This window comes from Talpa occidentalis, unplaced genomic scaffold (genome assembly GCF_014898055.3).
Source record: "Talpa occidentalis isolate TD23 unplaced genomic scaffold, MPIMG_talOcc4v2.1 talOcc4.2, whole genome shotgun sequence".
NCBI lineage: Eukaryota > Metazoa > Chordata > Mammalia > Eulipotyphla > Talpidae > Talpa > Talpa occidentalis.
The window spans coordinates 33,806,675-33,818,276 of record NW_023602073.1 but is presented as its reverse complement, the minus strand read 5'-3'; the positions used below and the strand labels follow the sequence as shown (position 1 = coordinate 33,818,276).

Sequence of the window (11,602 nt, the reverse complement as noted above, 5' to 3'; positions counted from 1 at the left end):
AAGAATATTGTAAGCACATGGCACGGAGAATTACCTGCTTAAAAATTAAACCCTGTAAATTTGGCCTGCCTGACTGTAGGGTAAAGAAAATATCAGGCTTTTCTGCCCTTCCGCCATCAGGATAGATGATGGATCCTTGTCCTGAATGCATGCCTGATGGCGGGCACCTGGAATAGGGTGTAGGCATAGGTAGATGGGATTCAGCTGAGTTAAGGCTGTGCTTTTAAGGGCGGCATCACGGGGACGCCAGCAGCAGTAGCAGCACCAGCAGCAGCAGTAGAACCTGAAGGAGAAGCCGAAGCAGAAGCAGAGAACGCCAGAGAGCCCAGATAGAGTGAAGACTTGCTGGGGGCTGGGAGGCTGGTAGCACCAGCCAGCACCCCTGCCTGCCATATGCCTGGTGAACCCCAAATAAAAAACCTGCAAAAACTCACTAAGGACTCTGACTCCTTTACCCGATCTGCATGGGATCAGAAAACCTGCACAGTATCCTGTCCTGCCCTTACACTGACAATGGGAAATAATTTGTTATACATGAACATGCCTGACAAGCAACGCAGGACAACGGCTATAGTAATTCCTTCTTTTGCTTTTTTTAGAAATTTCTTAGGAAAGTTTTTAAATGAAGCTAATTGTGTTAACAAGTTTCTAGGTAGAAAACCCTATTAGCTGATAACCTGATAGCAGCTGGTCTCTGGTTGAGGGCCATATGAATAGAAGAGTCTTGTGATGCTAAGCTGATAGGAGTGTACCGACTGCTATAAGCTGTCAGTAATTGACTAAGCTGAAATAATGAGTTTTAGTGTAAGGTTTAGTTTTTTTTATCTATTAACCTTGAAGACTACTGTCTTGTTGAAAGCACGTAGGAGCCAGATGTCTACGGGAAAAGAATGCACTGATTATTTCCGCTTTGCTTCCATGCATATGTTGGTGTAATCTCACTGCTTGCCTAAGTGTATAAATAAAGACTCGCTGAGACCCTCAGTGGGTGATACTTGCACAAGACATTGTGTGTGTGTCTGCCTCATTCCTCAATTGCGCCAATGTCGTCCCATCCAGTATGACAAGGCTGGCTCCCAGCAAGGAGGGGAGCACTAGAAGGGAAGGGAAGGTGAGACCCTGAGGCCCAGGTCTTAACCTGACCCTCTGAAGGTGTCCAGAAGGGCTATTGATTCCCCTGAGAAGAAGCTCAGAGCCCACAACCCCCTCCTCACCCCATCTCAGGACTTGGGGCTCCAGCAGCTCCTCATGCTGCACATGGCATGAGTATTTCTGCTCTCTAGAATGCACCACCACAGCTGCCCACTTCTAGAAGTTTCCATCCCCTCAGGCCTAGTCTCCACCAGCTCTATTTCCTGGGTGAGGTCCTCACCATCTCGCTGCCAGGTCAGGGTGATGTCCTCAGGGTAGAAGCCCAGGGCCCAGCACTTAAGGGTGATCTCACAGTCAGAGGTGAGGTGGAGGGTCACATATGTCTTTGGGGGATCTGAGGAGAAGAGACAAAAAAGTCACACTTTGGGAATTTCCTTCCTGGACACTGAAGCAGCCTCACTGACCGTCCTCAGAAAGAACATGACAGTTGGTTGGGAGGGAGGAAGCACAAAACCCAGAAACCAGCCTCGTCTGGAGAATCTGGGATAATCAGGTGAGAGCCCAGGGTAGGAGGATGCAGGTCTCTAAGGAGAACACAGACTTTTGTTCCTGACTTGGGTGGAGGGTGAATGACACAGAAAGGCAGGAGTCAGATCCAGAAATGTTCTCAGACCAAAAACAACACCTTGAAAGAGAAATTCATGGTTCCCAGGATGGCTGCCGGGGTCAAAGGATCATGGAAGAGTTATGTCAGGATGGCCTCCCCTCCCTCAGGAAAGACTGGATTCCTTAACTGTCCAGAAAAGCGGTGTCTTCTGGGCGAGTCTCTCTCTAGCACAGAACATGACACCCAGGGGGACTCTCCCTCTCTGCCCAGAAAGCAGCTGCTGTTCTGCCCATGATTCCATTTTCCCTGTGAGGCGCCAGGAGAGGGGAGGTCCGAGGCCTCGTGGCCCCTCTTACCTGTGCGCTGCAGCACCTCCTTCCCCATCTCCAGGAGTCTGCGGAGCCACGGGAAGCACCTGCTCTGCACACTGTGCCTGACGCGCTCGGCCCTGCCCGCCGCCTCCCACGCGCGCTGGGTGATCTGAGCCCCCGAGCCCGCGGGGGTCCAGGAGCGCAGGTCCTCGCTCAGGGAGATGGAATCCGCGTCCTCGTAGACGAACTGGTTACACCCGCCGAGGAGGCTCCCGTGGGGCCCCACTTCACAGCCACACATCCTCTGGAGGGTGTGAGACCCTGAAATCCACCCCTTGTGATCACCCCAAGGACACCCCACGGTTACCCTGCCCTCTACCCTGAATAAACCTAAACTGAAAATGAAATGGTCGACAGGAACGTTCCCCCGGACTCTTCCCGGGGGAGGGTCCTGGCAGATCCACCAGCCTCGAGGGGTCAGTGGACCCTGAGACTCGGGACACCCCGGCCTTATGGTGGGAATGGGGGGTGACCTGACCCTGGCCCCGCTCCGCGAAGCTCACCGTCCTCGCTCTGGTTGTAGCGGCCGCGCAGGTCCCTCAGGAGCGCTTTGAACCACTGCGCGTTGTCCCTTTGGATCAGAGTCTCCTCGTCCAGGTCCTCCTGCCCCACCTGCCCCGCCCAGGGCGCCCGCGGCTCCGCACTCTGGCCCGGAGAGTCGCTGTCAAACCGCCCAAACTGCGTGTCGTCCACGTAGCCCACGGAGATGAAGCGGGGCTCCCCGAGGCCGGGCTGGGACATCACGGTGTAGAAAAGCCTTAGGGAGTGGGGGCCTGGGGGCGGGGAGGGAAGACCCGGGCTGACTCCTCTCAGGGCAGGCCCAGGTCCCAAGGAGATGGGCCTGGAGGGGAGGCAGGGGTGGGGGGGCCGTGAGAGTGAAAAGGGGCGGTGGCCAAGAAGGGCCCAGACTCAGGGGCCCAGAGCACTCAGGGGAGGCGGGAAGGACAGAAGGGGCCAGAACACAACGGGCCTGAAGGGGTACAAGAGGTTGGGAGGAGATGAGCCTTTCCTGGGGTCCTGCACCCACAGTGGGCTCCTTGCTCCTCCCTCCTGGAGCAACAGTGTCCAGCTGGACACGCACTCACCCGCCTGGGTCTCCATCAGGGCCAGGGGCCCCCAGAGCAGCAGCAGCAGGAGGGGGAGGGGCATCACACCCCATCCAGGGGCCTGGGGAGAAGGAGTCGGGGAGAGTCCTTGGAGACTTTGTAACTGGAGCAGGATGATGCTGATTGTCTTCCCCGGAAACCCCCCAGGAAATGGGGAGAGAGAATGGGGTGAGTGTGGGGTCATCAAGGCTGCACCACCCCACAGAGCCTGTGAGAGGGAGACATGATGCTGTAACAGTGTGACATCCACAGACAGGGGAGGCTCCAAATTCCCTTCCCCACCTTAGGGAGGAGTGGATTTGGGCAGGGAGAAGCAGCAGCCTGGAGGAATGAAGAAACTAGAAGTATTCTCAGATAATTGTGAATATTTCACTGTAATTCTGAATTAAAACCATACAGGTGGTAGTTTCTCAAAGGTTATTTGCAAAGTGAAACCTGAAATAATATCAGGGAATATTTCCTATTCTGTTACATTCCCATAGGCCTCTCTTGCATATTGATTGGAAGTTGTTCTAATGTATGATTTTTTTTTTTAATAGAGGCATGCTTTATTTATTTGTTTGCTGGTTTGTTTGTTTGTTTTTGTTTATACATGCACTGGGTACAGTCAGAAGGGCGGGAGGGTGAGAGAATTCACCAGAGCCAGAGCGGGGAGCAGAGCAGGCAGAAGGACTGAAGTACACTGCTGAGGGGAGCAGCGGGCGGCAGGAGAGGTCTGCGCGCCATGTGGGACCCTCCTCCGGTGGCCGGGGAGCAGCCGGGGATCGAACCGGCGTCCCAGAGGCCGCGGGCAGCTTCGCAACCCAGCGCTCAACCACTGCGCCACCGGGTAGGCCCCTAATGTATGATTTTTTTAAGGTGATACATTGTTTCACTAAGTTATATAGATCCTTAATGCTAATTACACTGGAATCAAATGATCAAAAAAAAATTTATTTTTTAATCACAAATACCAAAAGAAAAATTTGTACTGTAAGTTGTCAAGTACTAATGGCACTCATTTTTCTATAATCCTGGTTTTCTCTGAGAGCTTCTATTTTCTCAGGCAAAATTACTGTCATTTGTCAATGACAAATGTTGATTATTTTCTTCAAGAAACAGACATTCATTTTGAGGAAAGTGCCTGTTAATTAACCAAATTTAAATAACCTTAGTTTTTGTCATTCATCCCTTCAGGTAAAAGTGGTGTTGTCCACAAATAAAAAGAGTCTCATTCATCTCATACAAATATTTTCCTTTGGACACAGTGTTTGGGGATGCTGCAGAAGTGCTCTGTTTGTTCTTCCAGGTCAGCTCACCAGATATTTTAAAATGTGGAGCTAAGGATGATGCAATAATGAAGATAACTTTTAATGCTTTTTTCTAGGCCATTTTCAAGTGAAACTGGCTTTAATTTTTGTTTGTGCAGGTAAGTGCTGGTGAAGAATCACTACTTCTGCAGTGGCACTATAAGCTCCACTCTTACTAATTCTTACCTCAGCAAATGCCAAAATAGTGAAAAGACAAATGGTATCTATGTTTTCAAAATAGTTTTGTAACAGGGTGGTCCCCAGGAAAAGGGGAAGTTCCACGTTCCCTGCCCCACCCAAGGGCCTGTGGAGCTAAAGAGAGGAGAAGAAGCTGCAGAGGAGACTGAGGAGGAAGGAAGCAGGATGAAGCCAGAAGGAGACCTGGAGGAGGCACATGGAGCAGAGAGACATGTGAAGAAACTGCACTTGCCTTTTGGTCATGGACTGGGTGACACAGATGTGGGTGAGATACCCAGAGGGAGATGACAGTGGCAGCTTTTATCTTGGTTTTGATTTTTCTCTTTTCCTCCCACTCGTCTGGTTGTTTCTGATCCTTTTCTGTGGATCCCTGCTGGAAGGTGCTTTAGACTTGGGGAGGGCTTTCAGGCCTTGCTCTGGGCCAATCCCTTTTGGGTGGACTTTTACCCACTAAGGGATGGGTAACTTTGGGTGCTTGATTTAGAAACTGTATTCTTTGCCATTTCTGTATTGTTTACTAATTGTATTAAAGTTCCTTCCGGTTAAAGTCCTCTATGTTTTGTGTTGATGCAGCAGATGGCAAAACCTTTTTAGAGCAGACAGGTTTGGAGGTTCTGGGGTGCCCTTCTCCCTGCCCTGTTACAGTTTTATCTCATGGATCCCATGAAAGTTTCTGGGTGACTTCAAGGGCTTCACAGACTACATTGACTACATTTTGAGAAATGCTTTTCTAACTAAACCAGAGAGGGCTTCCCAAATGTTTTCTGCCTTTATGTCCTCTTCACATCCCTGAATCCCTCTCCCTGGCTGGCTCCTGCCTCCCCAAGCTGCATCCCTGCAGATACAATGGAGAGTGGAGAGAGGACCCCAGAGACGTGGAGCTTGCATTGTCAGGAGAGATGGACTCTTAGTCAAGATGACAAAGACACGTGTAAACCTTACCTGAGCCCTCTGTTGGGAGGAAAGAGCATGTTTGTTGTGAAAGCAGAGAAGCAGTAGCCCTATCAGGTCCCCAATGTTATCAATATTATCAAAAGATGTAAAAAAAATATGAAAAACAAATTGAGCATAAGTGTTATAGGGCAGCCCCTATACAAAACGGGGTGCCTGACTGGGTCCTCACCTGCACGCTTAAAAGGACTTATCAATGCTCTACTGCAGGCACACACGAAAGGATAATAAAAGATTTATTTACAAGGGAAGGGGAAATGAGGAAATGTACAGCTCAGGGGGAAAAGTGGGAGACAAAGTTTTAAATGCGTCCTACCCGATCCGCCGATCTGGAATTCCAAATGGCACTCTGAGAGCTGGCCATGAGCCAGGAGCCGTGAAGCCAGGAGGCGAGCGATAGTGAGCCCCCCAAGGCCCAAGTGTTTGTTTTTTTTATACCAACCCTGGCTGCTTAACTCCACCCTCAGGTCCCAGCCACCTTCCCTTTGGTGGTGACAGGATTTGTCTTTCCCAATGTCCTGATGGCTTTAGTCTGGAGTGGGAGTGGAGTCCATAAAGCCTGTATGGGATTATCTCAGGACATCCTTTCGCCCTAACAATTCCCCCCTTTCACTTTTTGCCACCATTTCCATGGTGATGAAGATCAAATATATGGATGCTGGGATATAGTCTCAGATGTCAATTTTCCAGGGTTCCAGTGTGAAAGAAAACCAGTCCCTCCAGTTATTGTCCATTGTGGAAAGCAAAAGTCCTCCATTCCTGGAAAAACAGTTCATCAGTCCAAGACAAAAAAAAAAAAAAAAAAAAACATCTGGAGGCATTAGCCAGAACAAGACAGCATATATGTCAAGATCACAGGAAAAAAAAAAAATCTTAAAATGGCTCAACAAATGTAAAAACAAATTCTCTCAACTTTGATCCCAAATTTTTGAATAGCATAGCAAAAGTTTGCAAACTAAAGGTACTTTTAAGCCATATTGCCTATTTTTGCATTAAATCACAGGGCAGAATAACTAAGCAGCAATTTTAGCTGGCTTTGTTGGAATTCTCCATATAGGATCAGAGCAAACTGTTGACATCCGGTCCATGTAGGCTTCAGGAGCAAAGTTGGCCTCATCAGACTCCACCTGGGATTTCCTCTTCTCGAGGGTACCAGGGACTTTTCGTTGGCCGTGTTGTCCAGTCCTGCCAATGGAGGCAAGCTTCCTCACCTTCTTTGGAGGTCTCTGGAATCCTACAAACAAAGCAAACAGGTTCTCCTCTTCTTGGTTCAGCTCTGTTTCAACTTTCTGGAAGAACTTCACTTAAAACCACACAATGAAACTTATATCCAATTTTTTAGTTTAAGCAAACAAAATCCCTATGGAAGTTATGCAAAAACAGACTCTGAGATAAGTAGTAAAAGATTACTACCACTATTTTTATGCTGTGTTGGTATCAAGGGGAGAGAAAATGCAAACACAAGATAGCTTTGCTGGAAAAAAAATTGCAACTTTGCTGCGGATCCTGGTCACCAAAACAAGAAAACTTTGTGGATTTAGAACAAAATGCAAAAAAAATCATCAGTATTATGTCAAAGAAAACTTAGTAAATATCAGGTGTATTTCCAAGCCTGTTCAGTCCTTAGTAGGAAAGTTTTACTCTCAACAGTTCCATCAATAGGAATCTGTTGAGCCCTTTTCTCCCTATATTTCCAGAAACAATTTCTGTAGATATTAAGCAATTGAAGTATACAATGTTACAAGGCGAAAATCACCATTGACAATTTACATTCATATCAGGTCAAAGTGTTACCCATTTCCCCAGGTGACAATGCTTCCCTTCTAGGTTTACTCTACTAGGTGAGCCAAATAGAACAAATTCATCTAATGCCTTTCCCAGGAGGAAAGGGAGAAACTTTGTGGAGTGTCTCAGGAGCTCTACTGAGGTTCCACAAAATTTCCTTGCATCAGCCAAATGACAGGCTACCAAATTTGTACTTGAATTTAGATTTCTGGGAAGCTTTGCCATAAATATCAGAAAAATAACAGAAACAACAATATTCAATCTCTATGAAGGCACCAGCTTAGTTCAGTAGCACAATGTTGACAATGAAACCATAACCTTTGTGTTCCTCATAACTGGAGACTCTTTTTTTTTTTCCCAATGTCTGTGGGCACCATGTGTACCAATTTGTCAACCCCTGGAGGTCAAGACAAGGACACAAGGAAAGGACATACAGACATACAACATAGAGACACAAAGAGCTCTTTAGTTACCATTTGTCACGAGTGGGATATCTCATACAGCTGCAGTTTCACTTATAGGCCAAAGTAACAAAAACAAGCAGAGCAAAGAAAAAAAAAAAACCTCAAAGTTAAAAACAAAAAGTTAAAAGGAAATACCAAAATCAAGATTGAATGCCTTTCTGTGTAAAAAAAATACTGGCAGCATATGCATGATCCTAGATGTTATTTCACGTCTCCTAAACTTCAAAAGGAAGAAGATTGGTTAGAGCATGTTAGTTTTCTCAGGGTTTCTTCAGAAAAAGTGAGTCCTTGGGTACCCTGCAACAATAACTGGAAAAGAAGTCAGTAACATTTAAGTTTTTGTCTGTTTCTTAAACAAATAATCACAAGTCCTCAATGGGTTCACAAGACCACTGGGGCTTCGTCTCTGGGTCAGTTCCTCCTGGGGCTTTCTTAACTCTGGAATGATGTACCCAGGGTTTTTTGCCTGCAAGTTTCAAAGAAGTATGTGTGCTCAGCAAAACACCATAGGGACCAGTCCATTTTTCTGACAGCTGATTTTGAGCATCCCCACTCTGCCAAGTCTTCAGTAAGACCTTATCTCCAAGCTGTGTGGAGATTTCTGTACCTACTAAACATAGAGCTTCCATATGATCTAGCAATTCCACTCCTAGGTATTTACCCAAAGGACACAGAAACATCAATTCCAAAGAACACCTGCACCCCTTTGTTTATAGCAGCACTGTTTACAATAGCTAAGCTTTGGAAACAACCCAAATGCCCAAAAATAGATGACTGGATCAAGAAGATGTGGTACATATACACCATGGAATATTACTCAGCATTCAAAAAAGATAAACACATGCAATTTGCAGCAACATGGATGGAGCTGGAAGGGATCGTGCTCAGCGAAATAAGCCAGAAAGAAAAAGAAAAATACCGAATGGTCTCACTCATAGCAGGAATCTAGAAAACATAAATAAGGGACCAGGAAAATGAAAAACTATGAGAAAGTGAAAATGAAAATCAACAAAAAACTATGAACCAGAGACATTCTATGGGGGGTGGTGATCAGGGAGGTGAGGAATTGGTGCCAAAATAAGGGGGTTGCGATTGTTTGGGGAATATAAAAATAAAATTTATTTAAAGAAAATAAATAAATAGTGCAATGATTAAAAAAGAAAAAGAAAAAGAAAAAAGACCTTATCTCCAGGTCTGAAGGGATGCAATGGTTGATCCGAGGCATAGAGATCCTCGAGGTTGCAAAGTTGTGAATTACTGCCAGAACCTCCTGGATGTGTTTCACATACTGTGTGATCCAGCAATCTTGTGCTATTTCCAGACTGGGTTTCAGACCCGAGGACTGGAAAAGTCTTCCAAACACAATCTCAAAGGGGCTTAATTGTAGTCCACTTCTAGGTGCCACTCTTATGCGGAGGAGGGCAAGGGATAATACCTGGTCCCAACGAAGTTGTGTTTCTTGGCACAGTTTGCCAAGGTGTTCTTCAAGGTGAGGCTCATCTTTTCTGTTTGCCCGGAAGACTGCGGTCTCCATGCAGCATGCAATTTCCAGTTGATCTGTAACGCACTGCTTACTGCATGAGTAACGTCAGAGACGAATGCCGGCCCATTATCACTCTGGATAGAGTTAGGCAACCCAAAGCAAGGGATTATATCTTTCAGTAGCTGTTTTGCAACCTCGGAAGCTTTTTCCGTCTTGGTGGGAAATGCTTCCACCCATCCCGAGTACATGTCCACAAAAACCAAGAGGTATTTGATGTTGCCTGTTGTTCTAGGCATTTGTGTAAAGTCCACCTGCCAGTCCTCAAAAGGACACTTGCCCCGATATCAAACCCCAATGGCTTTAGGGTGGGAGTCAGTCTTGGGGTTATTCCTGGCACATAATTCACAACCTCAGGGGATCCGTTGTGCTATTTTATGCAAATATGGGCCCTTCAAATATGGGCGCACTGTTTCTAATAAGGCATCTCTCCCATAGTGAGATCCTTCATGAAGATGTTTTAGCACCGGCTATACCAGGGCCTCCGGGAGGAGTATCATCCCATGGGAGTTTACTCTCCAAGTGGAGCTGGGGTCAAACTCAGTAAATCCCCATGCACGAGCTCTCTCCTCATCCCGCTCAGTGTATTCAGGAGCATACTGAGTCAGGTCCACAAGAGGGATGAGTGCACCCTGGAGGGTAGAACGGGCAGCGGCCTTAGCCACCTGATCGGCTGCCCTGTTGCCCTTTGCCATGTCAGACCCACCCTTTTGGTGTCCAGGACAATGCATCACGGCAACAGCTGATGGTAAAGCTACTGCCTTTAACAGGGGCAGGATTTCTAATGGGTGTTTGACGTCCTTGTTACTGGCAGTAAGGAGTCCCCGCTCCTTCCAAATGGCCCCATGCATGTGGAGAATCATGAAAGAGTACTTGGAGTCAGTAAATATATTGACTCTTTTACCTTTTGAGAGTTCCAATGCACAGATCAGGGCTATTAATTGGGCTTTTTGAGCTGATGTACCTGCTGGAAGAGCCTTGGCTTCCATGGTGTTTTGGAGCGTCACCACTGCATATCCCACACATCAACGGCCTTGGTCCATGAAGCTGCTGCTATCTGTAAATAGCTCCCACTCTGGGTCTGGCAGAGGCTGGTCAGTCAGATCTGGTCGGCTGGCATACACTGTGTCTATGGTTTCTAAACAGTTATGGATTAAAGTGTCATCCTCAGGTCCATCTGCATTGCTTGGAAGCAGTGTGGTGGGATTCAGGGAATTAGAAACCTGCAGCTTCACATTAGGATTGTCCAACAGAGCTGCTTGATATTTTCCCATTCGCCTGGCAGTCAACCAAAGTCCACCCTTCTGCTCCAGCAATGTCAAGACCTGATGTGGCACACACACAGTGATGGGCTGACCCAATGTAAACTTCTCCACCTCATGTAAGAGGTCACAAGTGGCAGCCACAGCACGCAAACATGGAGACCATTCCTTAGTGGTGTGGTCCAATTGTTTGGACAGATATGCAACGGGCTGCATTTCTGGTCCCAACAATTGGATCAGCACTCCTAGGCCAACCCCCTGTCTTTCATGTACATAAAGTCTGAATGGCTTCCTAAGATCTGGAAGCCCTAATCCTGGTGCTGAGATCAACTTTACTTGTATTTCATCAAAGGCCTTTTGACATTCTGGGGTCCAAGACAAAGGTTCAGAGTCCAGGCCTTTGAGAGCATCATATAAGGGTTTTGCTATTAATCCAAAGTTAGGAATCCAAATCCTGCAAAATCCAGCCATACCCAAAAATCTGCGCAACTGTTGCCGGTTGCCGGGGACTTTAAGGGCTGAAATTACCTGTTTTCTTTCCGTCATCAGGCTCCGTCTGCCTTTCTTAATTTCAAACCCCAAATAAGTCACCGTTTGTTTTTCAGATCTGTGCCTTTTGAGGTGACACCTTATAGCCACATTCTGCCAGGTGGTTCAGTACCGCTATGGTATTTTCCAGACAAGTTTTGTAGTCTGGACTTGCAATCAATAAATCATCTACATATTGCAACAAGATGCCCTGGTTTAATTGAACCTTCCCGAGATCCCTGGCTAGTATTTCCCCAAAAATAGTTGGGGAGTTCTTAAACCCCTGTAGAAGCACTGTCCAGCAATACTGGAGAGTGCTCTTGGACTTAGGGTCTTGCCACTCGAAGGCAAAAAGCAGTTGATCCTGGACATCTATCTATTGGGATACAGACAAAGGCATCCTTCAGGT

The 11,602-nt window shown here is 46.9% G+C and overlaps 1 protein-coding gene across 1 annotated transcript; it reads right to left on the bottom strand.

The window, feature by feature from the left end:
* Positions 1-1,024: 1,024 nt before the first annotated feature.
* On the bottom strand, positions 1,025-5,634 carry LOC119251186 (H-2 class I histocompatibility antigen, Q9 alpha chain-like). The gene is made up of 5 exons (XM_054698092.1): positions 5,606-5,634; positions 2,574-2,911; positions 2,068-2,331; positions 1,429-1,486; positions 1,025-1,094 (listed from the first exon to the last, which is right to left on the bottom strand). The coding sequence occupies exons 1-5, from the start codon at positions 5,632-5,634 to the stop codon at positions 1,025-1,027; spliced, it is 759 nt and encodes a 252-aa protein (XP_054554067.1).
* Positions 5,635-11,602: the final 5,968 nt, after the last annotated feature.

Bases quoted from the DNA above. Each gene is read 5' to 3' on its own strand.
- LOC119251186 (XM_054698092.1), bottom strand. From the start codon at position 5,634: ATGCTCTTTCCTCCCAACAGAGGGCTCAG. The intron at 2,912-5,605 runs GTAAGGTTTACA...CCTCCCCTCCAG, and splicing joins CCTCCCAACAGAGGGCTCAG to GCCCATCTCCTTGGGACCTG. The intron at 1,487-2,067 runs TGCAGCGCACAG...TCTTCTCCTCAG, and splicing joins GGAGATGGGGAAGGAGGTGC to ATCCCCCAAAGACATATGTG.